Source organism: Schistocerca gregaria, chromosome 5 (genome assembly GCF_023897955.1).
Source record: "Schistocerca gregaria isolate iqSchGreg1 chromosome 5, iqSchGreg1.2, whole genome shotgun sequence".
NCBI classification, from domain to species: Eukaryota; Metazoa; Arthropoda; class Insecta; order Orthoptera; family Acrididae; genus Schistocerca; species Schistocerca gregaria.
In genome coordinates this window covers 555,137,083-555,156,094 of record NC_064924.1, presented here as the reverse complement: position 1 = coordinate 555,156,094, position 19,012 = coordinate 555,137,083, and the positions used below count along the sequence as shown (strand labels likewise).

Below are 19,012 nucleotides of genomic sequence, written 5' to 3'. Positions count from 1 at the left end.
ATAGGGTTTTATTAAGAAAAACTATCTTCAAAGTTACAAATTGGGTGGATGTAATTAATAGTAATTAAAATATCGTATTGTAAGTTAAGCAGGCAACCAGTATAGAACTGGTTTGCTTTCGCACTTTGACTGTCATGACACAACAGCTGCAAAATGCTTTTTAAGGGAAGTATTAAAAAGTAAGATCGTCAATGCTCTCTTATCAGGCTCCACAGCATTAGTTTCTCTGTTGTACACAGTGGTCAATGCTGCAAAACATGTAATGATGGCGTGAGCTGTACCTGCTGCGATTAAAGGCCATCGAGGCAATTCAGAGGGGGGCTGCTAGATTTGTTACCGGTAGGTTCGAACAACACGTAAGAGTGACGGAGGTGCACCAGGAACTAAAATGGGAATCACTGGAGGGAAGGCGACGTTCTTTTCGAGACACACTACTGAGAAAATTTGGAGAACCGACATTTGAAGGTGACTGCCGGACGGTTCTACTGACTCTAACACACACTGTGCGCAAGGAACACAAGATACGAGAAATTAGAGCTCATAAGGAAGCCGATAGACAGTCGTTTTTCCATCGCTCTATTTGCGAGTGAAACAGGAAAGGAAATGTATAGTAGTGATACACAGGTACTCTCCGCCACGCACCGTACGGTGGCTTGCGGAGTATCTACAGGTTGACAATTATTGAACTACGAGTATGTGACAGAAAACCGCAAATTAGTTACAAACTACGGCGTGTACACGCTTTATTCAACATGTAAACGTCACTACAGATATTCGGATTTATGTTATGATGTGTCCGATTGCGCCTGTCATCATTGATGATGTGGCGCAGACGAATAGCGAAATTCTGGATGACCTGCTGAAGTGTCGGAACATCGATGCTATCGATGACATCCTGAACGGCCGTGTTCAGCTCTTGCTGTACACCTTGTCTCTATTATAGCCCCGCAAAAAGGACTCAATTGTGTTCAGATCCGGAGAATAAGGCGGCTAATCGAGGCCCATGCGAGTGACCTCTGGGTATCCCAGGACCAGAATGCGAAGTCCAAAGTACTACCTCAGGACATTGAACACTCTCCTGCTTCGATGGGGTCGAACTCCGTTTTGCATGAAACACATCTAGTCGAAATCAGGGTCACTTTGGGTGAAATCATCTTCCAAAACCTTCACGTACCGTTCGGTAGTCACCGTGCAATCAAGGAATATCGCACCGATTATTCCGTGACTGGACAGTGCACCCATACACTCATCCGTTGAGGCTGAAGAGATTTCGCAATCGCGAAATGCGGATTCTCAGTTTCCCAAATGTGCCAGTATTGCTACCCTGTATGTAGATGTAATTAGCGTTATCTTGGGCGCAATAAGGCGACCATACCCTGACACGAAAAACATACCAATACTCGAACACCACCTCCCCTGTATTTCATTTTTGGCCCTACACGTGATGGCAGGTGACGTTGTCTAGGTATCCGTCAATCTGAAACACTGCTGTAGGTTTGCCATAGACTGTAGCGTGATTCATCACTCAATGTCACTCGTTTCCAATCACCCACTGGTGTGGTGTCGCTATTTACACCATCTCAAGCGTCTCTCAGCAACGACTCCTGAAATGTGTGGCTCATGAGGAGCTGGTCGACCACTGTACTCCATTCTTCTTAGCTCCCTACACATGGCCATTGTCTAGCTGGACTCCCGGCAACGCTTTGCAGCTCACGAGTGATGCCTTTCGCTGTATTAATGCGATTTTTTACAGCCACGCTCCTCAGTGCTCTGTCGTCCTTGTACGTCAGTACACGAGCTCTGCGTTGTCTTGATTTAGTCGTTATTGTTCCCTCGCGTTTCCACATCACAGTCAAATCAGAAAAAGTCTTGGGCAGTTTTAGGAGCCCTGAAATGTCTCTCGATGCATTTGTTACTGAGATGACATCTAGTGAGTGGCTGACGTTCGAAGGAACCGCCCCATTCTGTTGTAACTGTTCCTCTACTGGCAACACGATACTTCCTGCTTCCTTTCATAGTGGCAGGTTCACTTCTCATGACTTCTAGTGGTCCATTGCGCAGTACATAGCGGTGTGAGGATATTTTTGAGCAGCTAATGTGCTCAGAAATTTCACTTTTCACTATACTCGTCGCTTAAACTAAATAGCGTGTAACTCCAGATTTCCTTTAATTCTTTAATTCGCAAGGGATTGTAATGAAGCCAAAGCAATCTTCTTGTTGTGTAATGGTGGCATTTTTATGCAGTGTTGAAATTTGATATAGAATCGCATAGTACTCTAGTTTTTGTAAACTGTTGGATTAGGTTCAACGCTGACATCTGAATGCTTTCCGACAGTACGATTATGAGTGCAAACGTAGATTTTGGTCGGGTGTGCGACATGCCCTGAGGCAGTAATGCAAGAGGTCTGGGAATACTGATAACTCCGTCTTTTAGATATTTGTCATTTCTGTATCTGAGGCGGACGGGGAACGGCGAATTTATAGCAAGGACGACAGCTGTGCGACTCAAAGTCTGTTAAACACGTGGGTTTTGCCACACAATCTACGTCTGCATTTACGTCTACATTTAGGTCGTATAAGCCCAGCAGATAAAATATTTTTTACCCTGTTAAACGAACATAATGGTCGGTTTGGAGCCCTGTACATTGTGTCAGACTTGTATCAGGTGGTCATCTGATGTTCCATCACTATCCAAGTCATTGACGCATTGCAATGCAGTGAGCGCTGTAATACGAGTCGACGCTTGAACATGACGGAATGGCAAAACAGCTTCATGTTTGGTCGTGGCCATGGACAAACTTTGAATGTAGATGCCTCATTCGTTGGTGTATCAGCACAGGCTGTCCAATGTGTTTACGAGGAATGGTGTACGACTCGCAGCCCTGTAACAGTGCGTGAGAACAGTGGCTCTAAAATGATGGTAACCAACAGGCGCCGGAAGCGAGTGTCACGCTTTGGCAGTGACAGTTCGTTTCAGCTACAACAGGAACTGTTGCTGTCAGCGAATGCAGGTCTGTCTCAACCAATTTACGCGCGAACATCGCGGAGGGCATCCCGTGGCAGCTGGGAGTCTGGTACCTCGCAAAAGGTCAATGCCCAGAGCGGCTCATGACCTGCGTACCTTGTGTGGGTCGACAACATCAAATATGGTAAATAAAAATGTCGTGTGATTGGGGCCTCCCGTCGGGTAGACCATTCGCCGGGTGCAAATCTTTCGATTTGACGCAACTTCGCCGACTTGCGCATCGATGGTGATGAAATGATGATTAGGACAACACAAGACCCAGTCCCTGAACGGAGAAAATCTCCAACCCAGCCGGGAATCGAACCCGGGCCCTTAGGACTGACATTCTGTCGCGATGACCACTCAGCTACCGCGGGCGGACAACAAAATAAGGACTGGACGCAACTGACTGGAGGCATGTAGTGTGGTCCGACGAATTGTTATGTTGCCTAATTTCAAAAGATGTGGAGTGTACTGACAGCTCAGTAAGGCATTTATTCGCAGTGTGCGGAGGCTGTAGGTCAGGCCGGAGGTAGTTCTGTGATGTTCTGAGGGTGTTTCTCGTACTATGGCTTGACCCCGCTCTGTCAGGTTACCGCGAACATGAACCAGGCTGTATATTTCAGTATTATCGGTAACCGAGTGTTGTCTATGCTATGAAAACTTTGAAACTCCAGGCTTGATGAACACTCGGGCACTCCGCCACACCTCGACCGAACCGTGAAACCACCGGATCTTAATCCCACAGAAACGTCTGGGAGTATTTGGAACAGCGAGTGAAACTTACAAACCAACGTTCCCAAAATTTAGTGGCCTATGGGATCTGATCATCAGTGAGTGGCTTCAGCTGGATACAGCACACCTGGGCTCTCTTCCTAGCCGAATCGAGGCCATTATCATAGCTTCAGGTGGTGTTTTAGTGCCCATTCCACCAACGTGCCACATCCAGTGCGGCACGCCGACCTGTTGGTTGCTATACTGTCCAGTTCCCGGCCTTATCATGATATCTCTTGGGCGTAGTAAATTGTGTATCTGGCTTGCTTATCTGAAGTACCTCGAAGATAAAGTCGATAACTTTTTTTGGGCTGCCTGGGAACATGCAGTTGCTATTTGGGTAGGTCACACTGTAAGAGAAACTGTTGTCAAATTTAAGAAGGCTTGTTAATGATCAACTATTGCAGCACATGTAAAGTTATGGCTCGAAGTAGAAGATTAAAAATGTTAATGTATGATTACATCATAGCCAGTCAATCGCTGGGTTCCACTACAACCATCAAGCATCTATGAATAGCTACCAGAGCAGTTCATAATGCAACATCCTGGTAAATTTATTGTCAGGGAAGGAAGATTCAGACTGCGACTCAGAAAACCACAGTGGTAGTGACTTGCAAAAGCCTCATCTACGCTAGTTTTGATGCTATTTGTCAGTATGAAATTCTTACCAAGTACACGTAATGATGGAAAAAAATGGAAATAAGTGTTTGGCGTCATTGGCCGGGAGGCCCCTTACGGGGCAAGTGCGGCCGCCTTTGTGAAGGTCTTATTACATTCTACGCCACATTGGGAGAACTCCGCTCCGGATGGGGTTGAAATGATGATGAAGACAGCACAACACCCAGTTCCTGAGCGGAGAAAACCCCCACCCAGCCTGGAATCGAACCAGGGCTAGTAGGACGGCAATCCGTCACGCTGACCACTCAGCTATCGGAGCGGACCACGTAATGAGAATTTCAGAAAATAAGTAGATGATTCGTCATAACTTTTAGGCAGCACGTGAACGTTATAGAGATGGGCAAGAATTAAAATGAGAGACGATGAAAGAGAGACCGTGGTCCGTCGTGTAGAGCGTTACTTACAAAATATCAAGAACGTATGTTCCAGACTAGAAACAAACTACCTCCTCCAACATACGAGGGTCATCCAAAAAGTAAGGTCTACTATTTGTTTTATAAGTACATAGACTTGTTTATTTCTACAATGCTTACATCAGCTTACAGCTTGAAGTTTTAGCTATTTTTCGACATAATCACCATTTCTGTCGATGCATTTTTGTAGACGCTTTGCCAGTTTTTGTGTGCCCATGTCATACCATAACTTTCTGAACAGCATGTCGCCGAGCTGGCATGACATGGACATACAAAATCTGCCACAGCGTCTACAAAAATGCATCGACAGAAATGGTGGTTATGTCGAAAAATAGCTAAATGCTCAAGCTGTAAACTGATGTAAACCATTGTAGAAATAGCAGGCCTATGTACTTATAAAGAAATGGGAGACCTTACTTTTTGGATTACTCTCGTATATCTCGATTAATCACCACAGGGGTAAAATCAGAGGTATTGATGATCATATAGAAAGTCGTAAGGCTTTGTCGGTTTGAAGATTCATTAGCAGGGCAGGTTCAGCCACTTAATCGGAAAGGATTTCCTTCCTGGAGAAAAAATATTCATTTTATTTTGTTATTAAGCCTTACGACTGCCATGTCTGCTTTTATCCCAATGTGGTGGTGATTTTCTTTTATTAGATGTTGTGCATGGTGGGGTTCATAAACTCACTCTTCAGTGTCCTTATATATTCCTTGTACCTGATATTAAAATTCCTTGCGGTGACCCCAAGTTGCAGCTATTACATTGTAATTCATTTTTTATCTTCTTCTCTCACAGGTTTCAATTTCGTTTGTGTTGTCCTATTTGTCTCGAAGGGTATAAAAATTCTGTGTTTTTTGAAGATGTTACTAATTTTGTGTGTGGGTTGGTTGTGCTATATTATGGTACGAAAGTTTGTGATTGTGTTGTGAGATGAGTTTTCCAGTATGAGTGTATGGTATGTGTTACTGTTATGTGTTTTTATATCTGGATTCTTCCTATTTATTTTTCTTCTGTTTGTTTCTTACTTTACTGGCGTTCTGTACCTTGTGTACTGCGATGCTCTTTTATCCATTATTTTGTGCTCTGTTGATGATCATGTTCAGCTCTTTGTGACAATTGTTTCTGCTTAGATGTGTTGTGCATAGTCGGTATACTGTATATATGGTGGCTGACAATTTTTAAGAATCTGAATGCTTTGGTTTCTTGTGTTTTCTCATGCCTCTAGCCTTTTCTTTCTGTAAAATGATGGAGTGTCTGTTGTTGGAGTTTTCAGATATAGGTAGTATATTTTTTTCTTCTATTTCCATGTCTATAGAGAACTATATGTTGTGTTGTATGTTATTTATCTGCATGCCTAAGTCGCTTATATGCTCTTGTGATTCACCTGACAGGCATATGATATTGTCTATATCTCTGTGCCAGAACAAGACTTACACCCACTTCTCACTCACATATATATAATGTTACCTGTTATATATGTAAGGCAGTGTGTGTGTGTGAGTGTGTGTGTGTGTGTGTGTGTGTGTGTGTGTGTGTGTCCAGGATTTCCTCCCAAACCTCTGGATTGATTTCAACTAAATTTGGGACAAAAACAGCAAACCTCACGATTATCAACACTGTGGGTTTAATAACCTGTTAGATCCAATAGGACAAACGTGTTTTCCAGACCCTAGTATATAGTATATAAGACAGAAATTTTGTGTGGGAAGAGTATCAGCTGTCTGGTCGACCTGCTCAGCAGGAGAGCCTATGTGTCAGGAGCAAGAAATGATTTTCCAGCCCCAACACGTAGGCTGCCCTGCAAGACAGGCACATTGTGTAAGGGTAGTACTGGTCTGACTTTTTGAACTGCTTAGATAGGCAGCCTCTATGCCAGGTGCAAGAAACGATTTTTCAGCTCCAGAGGTGAAGGCTGCCCTGCATGTGAGATGCAGGGTCTCCTAGATGTAGGTGTGGATAGGGAGGGAGGGAGGCAGGAGGGGATGGATAGAGAAAATGGGCATGGACTGTAGGGACAGAGACAGCGAGAGGTAGGGAAGGACAGAGGGGACAGAGTGTGGAGTCGGACAGACACCATGGAGAGGGAGTGGAGTAGTGGAGTGGATGGTCGGAGAGAGGAGTGAGGAGTGGATGGTCAGAGAGAGGGTGAAGAGGAGACAGAGACAGGGAGGAGGGGAAGATGAAGAGACAGAGAATGGTGAGGCAGAGACAGATAGAGATGGGAGGATAGGGTGAATAGCCATCTTCCCACATATGCATTCAACACAAAATTGCCTCTATATATATATATATATATATATATATATATATATATATATATATATGATGAGATTACACCCAACCAGCAGTGTATACTAACCAGGTGTGCTGCACCTTCATACTACTTACCTCAGAGTGATTTTTAAGATTAAAACCATAAGAACGAGTGTCTCTAAGCGGAAAAAGATCTCTTAGAAGCTGTACCTATGCCTTTCACGCTAGGCAGATATCTGGATTATAGACAACCTGAAATGCTTACGGATGACACAGAGTGCCTACACCTTGCCATTTCACAGGGGTGTAACTGATTATTTAAAAAACAAGAACTAGCAACACTATGAAGTATAAGTGAGCAATTTGTCTCTAATAAAAATTAGTCGCCATCAAGTGATCTAAAATTCCTAGATGTTTGATGCAAAGAATATTATTTTTATAGAAAGTAAGAAAATGAAATAATGACCTCATGTCGAGCATCATTACCAGTTGTCAGAGCAGAAGAGATCTGGAGCCTATGGAGTGAGATACAGATTGGAAGAAATCCGGCAAATAGTTCTCTGTCACTCCCTCCTAGCTCGCACGTCGGTCTTCCTACTGTCCGAGAGGCCTCACTGCTGGGGTTAAAGTGTTTAAGGGAAGTTGCTGATGTAGTGTTACGGATTCGGGTATTTAAAGTGCCTTGGACTAGCTAAGAGTGGGAGTGTTTTGTGCCTCATGTTAATTTGTTTGGAAGTGACTTCTGATGGGTGCTTATGGCGTACCAACGTTGATACATATTTGCGTAGCTGCTGCTGGAAGCTTATGGTGTGCCGACCGGAGTAGCCGAGCGGTTCTAGGCGCTACAGTCTGGAACCGCGCTACCTCTACGGTAGCAGTTTCGAATCCTGCCTCGGCCATGGATGTGTGTGATGTCCTTAGGTTAGTTAGGTTTAAGTAGTTCTAAGTTCTAGGGGACTGATGACCTCAGAAGTTAAGTTCCATAGTGCTCAGAGTCAAGCTTACGGTGTCCACATTTTAATGTGCGTACAGCAGAGAGTTTACAGTGTGCTCGTGTTGCAGGCGGTGGTGCGCAAGTCGCGGGTGGCGTGCAAGTGCCACGGCGTGTCCGGCTCCTGCAGCCTCATCACCTGCTGGCAGCAGCTGGCGCCGCTGAGGGAGGTCGGTGAGTACCCCCAGCCACGTCTACTCCAGCGCCCACCTCTGTCTGCTGTGACTGCCCATGAGGGGCACGTATACTGGGGCACTTTTATGGCTCCCAAATATCACTTAAGTTCAACGGAAATGACGAGTCCAAATGTCCTCTCACTAGTGCTAGTGGGAAATCGCATGTCCCGAGCAGCTATATGCTCTGCATTTTAATACTCTGTATTTTTCTGTGAACCAAACGCGTCAATATAACACAGAGCCCCAGACTATTTCTCTAGACGCACGTGTACTTCCACGTTGGGCAGAAGCATCTACAGTGAAACATTAGGCATGGATACACGAAGTTTGTAACGCTACTGAGTTTTTGATATCTTTGTTAATCTTACTCTTTTTGCCGATCTTCTTCCTGTCTACATGTGGTGTCCATACTCCAAGACCCATCGAATATGTTGTAGTCTACAGATAGCGAATTTCGCCTCTACTACCACTACAGCATACAACTGATGACAGGAAGACAAAGGTGTCGTCTCGGGGCTAGAATATGAGTCCTCTTTGCTGGAGGAACCTAGTTCGTTTTTCGCCAAACGAAACTCTTTCATTCTAGCTGTCGTTTATTTGAATGGCGCCTAACAAGGGATGATCAGTGTTTGTGGTTTGGATTTTTCAACGCTTGTATCATGAATCTAAAACAAATGGAAATCTGCATCGTTGTGCTTTCTCCGTACAACGACTGATCCGTTAAATTTCAGGCGTGCAACTGCACAAACACTATGTCTTGTCAGGACTTTGGTTCACAGAGCACAAAGCATTGCTGACGAGAGCCCGTCTAACGCATCTGCAGGATAAGCTTCCACACTTAAGTTTCTTCACTCTGAACGAAATGGATATTCTCCACAAAAGACGCGTAAGACGCTACGAATAGCACCTAAGGCTGACATAAGGAACGAGAAGGCTTCGCTATGTGGACGATACATTTGTTATATGCCCACACGGCGATGAAGAACTTCATGCGTTCCACAGTTTCTTAAATGGAATTCACCCCAAAGTCAAATTCACCTTGGAGGTTGAGAGTGAGGTTGGTCTCACGTTCCTGAATGTGTTGGTGTACAGAAAATCTGGTAGCATTCTAGGTCACAGAGGGTACAGAAACCTGACTAACACAAACAGGTATTTAGATGCCACTTCGCACCACCACCCAGCCCAGAAGCAAGCAGTACTCAACACACAGTCTTCACGTGCCTTCCGTACCAGCGATGACGACAACTTGGAATCGGAGTTGAATTTTTTAAAGAGGACATTGAAGGCAACTGGGTATGATAGTTATTCAATCGACGGGGCTTTTAGGCGGAATATTTGCACCGCTAATAAGAATCACGAAGAACCGCCTTCTCAATCCGTCAAGTTACCGTTCGTTTCTGGGGTCACTGACCGCACGAGCAGAATTTTAAAGAAAAATGGTATTCAGACATCTTTCTTTAGTCAAAACAAAATAAAAGATTTTTTCCGACGGAAAACGGATGCAAGTGTCATGTGGCTGCAGCAAAGTGTATATAGGCGAAACGGGAAGAACTGTTAAAGAGCACATTAAGGAACACGAACGGCACATGCGGCAGTAGAGGAACTCTGGCTCTGACATCAATTTTAATCACGTACGTGTACTGGCTAAAGAAACAAACATTTATAGAAGAAGGGTCCGAGAAGCGGTTGAAATTTCTAAGAACGCATCTAATTTCAATAGAGAGGACGGCTATAGGCTTCCGGCCGCGGTGTACACAACGCGCTGCAAGTCACCTCGGCGGACAATAATATTTTGGGTAACATTCCCCCACTCTTGCTCTGTCCGTTTCGAATGTAGCCACTGTGCAAACCGCTGCGTCATCTGCCTCGCTCGAATGGACAGCAAATACGTGGCTGATATGATCACTGTGGCATTGGTGTTGTACTACTGAAGTGAGGACAAACTGAAAACGTTGTAGCATGGCCTTATCGTGTTCCAGTCAAATGTACGCAATTTTCCTTGTGGCGTCTTTCTAGCTTTACGTCCAATGGCTATGTATGAATTACCTTCAGTTCCAACAGAAGTGCGAAATATACATACAACACAGTTCGGTTATCTTAGTGCTTGTGTCCAACGATGACTCACTTATTCTCTTTCCATGTTATTCTTTTCGCCTTCTACTCAATTTTATAGTAAGTATTTCAACGGCGTCATGATCACCAGGATAAGCTGGAGCTTAAAAAAAACTTCTGTTGACATCAGATCATGTATAACGACTGAGATGCAGTTACAAAAGGATAAGCCGAGACTCAAGTAAACTGTAATGCGCTTAATCCAGATCGCCTACACACACTTTGTAGGCCTTGGTGACCGTCTTGGGCACCCAGCGAAAACAGACGGATTCTGAATGAATATAGCGAGTCGATGTGACGCAGCTGTCTAGTTCAAAGTATGAAAAAAACCTATGGTGTTTTTATGGTATCCACCAACGTAGCGCAACCCTCAATTCTTTACTAATATGAAACGGGTAGTGCGACTGCTACGGTCGCAGGTTCGAATCCTGCCTCAGGCATGGATGTGTGTGATATCCTTAGGTTAGTTAGGTTTAAGTAGTTCTAAGTTCTAGGGGACTGATGACCACAGCAGTTGAATCCCATAGTGCTCAGAGCCATTTGAACCATTTTTTTTAAACGGGTACTGCAGTGTTCTTAATGATCATTTGGAATAAACAGTTTACTAGGTATGGGAAAATCGTGTTTGTCTTCTAGGTCTTTTACAGCTACAAACAAAAAATAGCAAAAGCTCACTCTCAAATATAATTCTGTAACCTCGATGTACACTCATGCTCATAAATTAAGGATAATTGCAGAATGTGGTGCCACACAACGCGGCAGTACACAAAACTGGCGCTAATGGCACAGACACATAGGGAACACACACGACGCAGATCTGTAAGTCCACGGTATTGATGATAAGTTATGAAAACCGTCCGAAACACATGTGCTACAAAACACCACTGTTTCCTGCGCATGTACCCCGACATCAGTATGGGATATGATCACCATGCACACGTACACAGGCCGCACAACGGGTTGGCATACTCTGGATCAGGTGGTCGAGCAGCTGCTGGGGAATAGCATCCCATTCTTGCACCAATGCATGTCGGAACTCCTGAAGTGTCGTAGGGGTTTGAAGACATGCAGCGATACGTCGACCGAGAGCATTCCAGACGTGCTCGATGAGGTTTAGGTCTGGAGAACAGACAGCCCACTCCGTACACCTGATATCTTCTGTTTCAAGGAACTCCTCCACGATGGCAGCTCGGTGGAGCCGTGCGTTATCATCCATCAGGAGGAAGGTGGGACACACTATACCCCTGAAAAGGTGGACATACTGGTGCAAAATGTCGTCTCGATACACCTGACCTGTTACAGTTCCTCTGTCAAAGACATGCAGGGGTATACGTGCACCAATCATAATCCCACCCCACACCATCAAACCACGACATCCATACAGGTCCCTTTCAAGGACATTAAGGGATTGGTATCTGGTTCCTGGTTCACGCCAGATGAAAATCCTGCTAGAATCACTGTTCAGACTACACCTGGACTCGTCCGTGAACATAACCTGGGACCGCTGTTCTAATGACCATGTACTGTGTTCTTGACACCCGACTTTACGGGCTCTCCTGTGACCAGGGGTCAATGGAATTCACCTTGCAAGTTCCCGGGCGAATAAACCATGTCTGTTGAGTCGTCTGTAGACTGTGTGTCTGGAGACAACTGTTCCAGTGGCTGCGGTAATGTCCCGAGCAAGGCTACCTGCAGTACTCCGTGGCCGTCTGTGGGCACTGATGGTGAGATATAGGTCTTCTTGTGTTGTTGCACACTGCTGACGTCCCGTACTGTAGCGCCTGGGCACGTTTCCTGTCTGCTGGAATCATTGCCATAATCTTGAGATCATTCTTGGTGGCACACCGAGGGCCAGTGCTACGACCTGCTGTGTTTGACCAGCCTCCAGTCGCCATAGTATTCTACCCCCTCATAACGTCATCAATGTGTGTTCTTTGAGCTATTTTCAACACACAGTCACCATTAGCACGTCTGGAAACGTCTGCACACTTACTCGCTGCACCGTACTCTGACATGCACCAACACACCTCTGCGTATGTGGACTGCTGCCAGCGCCACCGTGCCACGACCGCAGGTCAGATGCACCGCATGGTCATACCCCGAGGTGATTTAAACCCGCAAACCGCCCACCAGGGCGTTGTTTCACCATGCATCAGCATTATCCTTAATTTATGAGCATGACTGTATTTCTGTTACCTTCCTAAAGCGGTTAAGAACATTCACAATGACAATATACTCATGAGCCACTTCTCCGCTTCGTGTAATAAAGCACCTACTGACTCCCAAAAGCACATCAGCATACAAAACAGAAGCATTCGAAGCATGCCTGTTATAACACATCAACATAAACAAAGTAAAAGCGGAATGCTCTATCATGTGAGCTATTTGTGTACAGCAGGAAGAACCACAGTAACTACTGCTAACCACCGATAACAAGAAATAAACAACTCATCTGATGGTCTAGCGACAGCGCATATTCCGTTAATTTGCTACAGTTTTCGAAATAATTGGTATTTATTTGCGTATCAATAAATATTATTAAATGTGCCGCAGAGAAGTATGTAATAGCCGAGCTCTTGGCGAAAAGTATCCAAAGGAACACAGCAGCAGGAAACGAGAAACCTGACAAAGTTCACGCAGCGTCTGTTGTAGTTGTAATAGTAGTACACTCTGCGATTTGAATAAAAATTGTACCGTCTCGCTTAGAATCAGTGGAGGAAGATAAGAATAGAAACACTGTATTTTTGGGTTTACATGTGGACAACATGATACGTAAAAGGTGACAAAAGGTTAAGTTCATCGATACTTAAATTTGGCATCAATGACAACTTATTTAAATTACACAAAATATTTCTTGTAGACTCCACATCTGCATCCGTTTTTTGCAAACCACTCTGAAGTGCATCGTAAAGGGTCATTCCTATTGTATCTCAAATTAGGATACTGTGCCCTGTTGTTATCATGTCCAGTTAGCAGCGTTTATCGTTTTCCATTAATTTCGACCGTTTTCAAAGCCAAAAGTCTTCATGCTCAGCATCCCTGGGTGTTTCAAAGGCCTGTTGTAGATTTTTCAATTGGATGCCACCCCAGTGACTCACGTGTCCCTATCCTAAACCAATCTAGCGAGTAAAGGCGTACTACAGATTAACGTAGAATTTGCCCCAAGAGTTGTTCCTGGACAATTTTCACCTCGTTCAGGGGCGGAGGCTAGGTTAAAGGTAGAGTGAAATATTCCGTGCTCCGATAGAGATTCGATCCCGGGATCTTTCGGATTCCAGGCCATCGCTTTAAGCACTTGAGCACCAACTCCTATATCCTCAGGTATGTAGCGTACTAACTTATGTGTTAGACAATCGCAAATGTATCATGTAACCGAAAGGCAGACACGTGTGGAAATTTCGTGAATTTTGTCTGAAACGAGGCTGTTGAATACAGAAAATACTTAATGCGTGCATGCCATCGCGAAAGACTCTGAGTGCACAACTCGTTTAAAGAATAACTTAGAAACGAAGGATTTTTAGGCACGTATTTACATGTTTATTTGGACTTATTTCGCTAATTATGTGTAAAGAAACCACCAACAAACTTTGTAAAGGTATTTCTCTAACATATAATATTGTCCGGAGGTGCCAATTAGTTTCCGAGCCGCGCGTCGCCGCATCACCAAGTTACTTTAAAAACGTATTAAACGTGTTAATCTTCAAGATCGATAACCTGACCGTCTATCACAGCCAGAACGTTCCTCTAGGCTTACGCCACCTGTTGCTAAGTTAGTCGCAAATCAAGCATAGTGGGACAGACGAGGTCTATTTGGAAGGTAAGGAACCTTCGGGCGCAAAAAGAAAACCACAGTGAAAATGTGATGAAACTTTTTACAGATGTGGTGGGCAATGCCTCTAGTACGCTTGCAGACAGCGTCACATCGCTCTTCTCAGTTGTGAGCACACAGTGAACGAGTTAAGATGCCTAAAAAGTAGTATCTCCCACCAAGTATGGCGCCTGATAAGAGGTTTCGCCTGATTTCATGCTACCCCACTTAACACAGCTACCATGCATTTCTTTCTTCATGGCAGTTCTCGTCTGCAAATTGCAGGACCAATGAGGATGCTCCTGCAGCGTTTTCGATGGTATTTGATCATCCACCATACAGCCCGAACGTGGCTCCCTCTGATTTTCATGTGTGCTCAAGTCAACCGCTGGCTATCAAGACAACATTTTGGCACAGACAACAGGTTACAGATCAGCTTAGAAAATTGTCGGTAACCACAGGAGGCTCTCTTCTATGAAGAAGATACTGGAAAGCTAGTGTAATGCTACGACAGACATTGATGTCGGAGCGGTGACTATGTAGAGACGTATCTGGAAGGTGTAGTAACTGATGCAAATAGTTTTGATTTCACTGTGGTTTCCATTTCACGACCTATCGTTCATTACATTCCGAACAGCGCTCGTACATATTCTCGTCCGTGTGCTCTTGTTTGTGACGTTTATTTATCTTGCTTTTGCGGTTAACTTTAGATAAAAATACCTGCTGAATAAAGAAATTAAACGTATGAACTTTATCTTACATCATATATATATATATTGTTTCGTTGTTTAAGTTGTACATTTATAGACAGTATTTCTATGCGTATATTTGTTACGTCAAAATCTTGAAATTTCAATGTTTTTAGTTACCTGCCGGACCTTGTCGAGCTATATTTCTGTCACAGACATGAAATTTAGAACGTTGACAATTGTTTAACACAATAACATTTGCCATTTTGAGTTTTATTCGTTCAAAATGAATTAGTCAAAGTACTGAAACACGGAAATTTTTCGTTTATTCTGTAGTAGATTCTTCGGGAACAGTCAAGAGATTTACCATAACAGTTTTAACGATATTTTGAAGCAGTTTAAAGGGAAGAAAATGGATGACAAGTTTTCGTTTATGGGGTAAAAACCAGCAGAAGTTTTCAAATGTCCAGCTTGTGAGGCAGTAGTGCTTCGAGATATTTCAATTGTATCTTCAAGAAAAAAATAGATAGCCGCTAGTTACAAAAACGCAGTTCTCGTGCAAATAAATGAACGATTGCTTAATTCTTCGACTGAATTACTGGTCTGTTGCAGGACCTCCTAAAACATTCCGAGAATTAAGTGACTGCAGCAGTCGTCGAAAAACTCAGGCTCCACGACAGCAGACATTTCTTGAGGAGTTGACGTATGCGGCTGGACTGAGGTGGCGCACTTCAGAGAACAATGACGCATCAAAATTAGTAACAGATAGAGTTTCCACACCAATCTCAGCCGCAAAATTGCGCAAAAGCTATTACTGGAGTGCAAAAGCCAAAAAATGGTTCAAATGGCTCTGAGCACTACGGGACTCAACTGCTGTGGTCATTAGTCCCCTAGAACTTAGAACTACTTAAACCTAACTAACCTAACGACATCACACACATCCATGCCCGAGGCAGGATTCGAACCTGCGACCGTAGCAGTCGCACGGTTCCGGACTGCGCGCCTAGAACCGCGAGACCACCGCGGCCGGCTGCAAAAGCCAGCCACGTGTGGATTGTAACAGAAATATATTACACAGATTGTTGGTAAGTTCACGCTCATAAGTACATCTACATCTACATGACTACTCTGCAATTCACATTTAAGTGCTTGGCAGAGGGTTCTTCGAACCACAATCATACTATCTCTCTACTATTCCACTCCCGAACAGCGAGCGGGAAAAACGAACACATAAACCTTTCTGTTCGAGCTCTGATTTCTCTTATTTTATTTTGATGATCATTCCTACCTATGTAGGTTGGGCTCAACAAAATATTTTCGCATTCGGAAGAGAAAGTTGGTGACTGAAATTTCGTAAAAAGGTCTCGCCGCGACGAAAAACGTCTATGCTGTAATGACTTCCATCCCAACTCGTGTATCATATCTGCCACACTCTCTCCCCTATAACGCGATAATACAAAACGAGCTGCCCTTTTTTGCACCCTTTCGATGTCCTCCGTCAATCCCACCTGGTAAGGATCCCACACCGTGCAGCAATATTCTAACAGAGGACGAACGAGTGTAGTGTAAGCTGTCTCTTTAGTGGACTTGTTGCATCTTCTAAGTGTCCTGCCAATGAAACGCAAACTTTTCTTTTGGAACTCATGTGGATCATCTCACACTTTTCGTTATTTAGGGTCAACTGCCACCTGACACACCATACAGCAATCTTTTCTAAATCGCTTTGCAGCTGATACTGGTCTTCGGATGACCTTACTAGACGGTAAGTTACAGCATCATCTGCGAACAGTCTAAGAGAACTGCTCAGATTGTCACCCAGGTCATTTATATAGATCAGGAACAGTAGAGGTCCCAGGACGCTTCCCTGGGGAACACCTGATATCACTTCAGTTTTACTCGATGATTTGCCGTCTATTACTACGAACTGCGACCTTCCTGACAGGAAATCACGAATCCAGTCGCACAACTGAGACGATACCCCATAGCTCCGCAGCTTGATTAGAAGTCGCTTGTGAGGAACGGTGTCAAAAGCTTTCCGGAAATCTAGAAATACGGAATCAACTTGAGATCCCCTGTCGATATCGGCCATTACTTCGTGCGAATAAAGAGCTAGCTGCGTTGCACAAGAGCGATGTTTTCTGAAGCCATGCTGATTACGTGTCAATAGATCGTTCCCTTCGAGGTGATTCATAATGTTTGAATACAGTATATGCTCCAAAACCCTACTGCAAACCGACGTCAATGATATAGGTCTGTAGTTAAATGGATTACTCCTACTACCCTTCTTGAACACTGGTGCGACCTGCGCAATTTTCCAATCTGTAGGCACAGATCTATCGGTGAGCGAGTGGTTGTATATGAGTGCTAAGTATGGAGCTATAGTATCAGCGTAATCTGAAAGGAACCTAATTGACATACAATCTGGACCTGAAGACTTGCCCGTATCAAGCGATTTGAGTTGCTTCGCAACCCCTAAGGTATCTACTTCTAAGAAACTCATGCTAGCAGATGTTCGTGTTTCAAATTCTGGAATATTCCATTCGTCTTCCCTGGTGAAAGAATTTCGGAAAACTGCGTTCAATAACTCCGCTTTAGCGGCACAGTCGTCGATAACAGTACCATCGGCACTGCGCAGCGAAGGTATAGACTGCGTCTTGCCGCTTGTGTACTTTACATACGACCAGAATTTCTTCGGATTTTCTACCAAATTTCGAGACAATGTTTCGTTGTGGAACCTATTAAAGGCATCTCGCATCGAAGTACGTGCCAAATTTCGCGCGTCTGTAAATTTTTGCCCATCTTCAGGATTTCGCGTTCTTCTGAACTTCGCATGCTTTTTCCGTTGCCTCTGCAACAGCGTTCGGACCTTTTTTGTGTACCACGGGGGATCCGTTCCATCTCTTACCAATTTATGAGGTATGAATATCTCAATTGCTGTTGCTACTATATCTCTGAATTTGAGCTACATCTCGTCTACATTCGCATAGTCAGTTCGGAAGGAATGGAAATTGTCTTTTAGGAAGGGTTCTAGTGGCACTTTATCCGCTTTTTTAAATAAAATTAATTTGCGTTTGTTTCTGATGGATTTGGAAGAAATGGTATTGAGCCTAGCTACAATGACCTTGTGATCACTAATCCCTGTATCCATGATGCTCTCTATCAGCTCTGGATTGTTTGTGGCTAAGAGGTCCAGTGTGTTTTCGCAACCATTTACAATTCGCGTGGGAACCAACAAGGCAAGGCATCATAAGAAAAGTGTCCCGTTTTCGAAAGAGGCAATGTGATGGTCACAAGTAGACGGTCTTTACCTCTACATGAAAATGATAGCGACGGAACTGTACGGGAAGGGAGAGATGACGAAAAGAACGATGAGAAAAGTTTTATCACTGAATAAAGTTTGTAAGTAGGCTGTTTAGGTTTTTATGTTGGTAACGTCACGTAGTGCTCTGTATGAAAATCACTGACTATGCTGTGTGCAGTCTGTGGCTGGTCTGCATTGTTGGAATTTGCTATTGTAGTGTTCGGCAGTTGGCTGTTAACAGCGTGTAGCGTTGTGCAGTTGGAGGTGAGCCGCCGGCAGTGGTGGATGTGGGGAGAGAGATGGCGGAGTTTTGACAGCGGATGATATGGACGTGTGTCCATCAGAGACAGTAAATTTTTAAGACTGGATGTCATGAACTGATATATATATATATTATGACTTTAGAACACTATTAAGGTAAATACATTGTTTGTTCTCTATCAAAATCTCTCATTTGCTAATTATGCCTATCAGTAGTTAGTGCCTTCAGTAGTTACATTCCTTTATTTAGCTGGCAGTATTGGCGCTGGCTGTATTGCAGTAGTTCGAGTAACGAAGATTGTTGTGAGGTAAGTGATTCATGAAAGGTATAGGTTATTGTTAGTCAGGGCCATTCTTTTGTAGGGATTATTGAAAGTCAGATTGCGTTGTTTGTCAGTTTAGTGGTTGGTTGGTTGGTTTTGGGAAGAAGACCAGACAGCGTGGTCATCAGTCTCATCGGAGTGAGGAACCATCCCGGCAGTTGCCTGGAGTGATTTTAGGGAAATCACGGAAAACCTAAATCAGGATGGCCGGACGCGGGATTGGACC

The 19,012-nt window shown here is 44.1% G+C and overlaps 1 protein-coding gene across 1 annotated transcript in view; it reads left to right on the top strand.

The window, feature by feature from the left end:
• LOC126272703 (protein Wnt-5b-like) overlaps nucleotides 1–19,012 on the top strand; it is a 542,678-nt gene that overhangs the window by 463,099 nt on the left and 60,567 nt on the right. Inside the window, exon 5 of the mRNA XM_049975739.1 lies at nucleotides 8,188–8,290. Within this exon, the coding sequence (XP_049831696.1) occupies nucleotides 8,188–8,290 (103 nt within the window). The remainder of the gene's footprint in view (nucleotides 1–8,187; nucleotides 8,291–19,012) is intronic.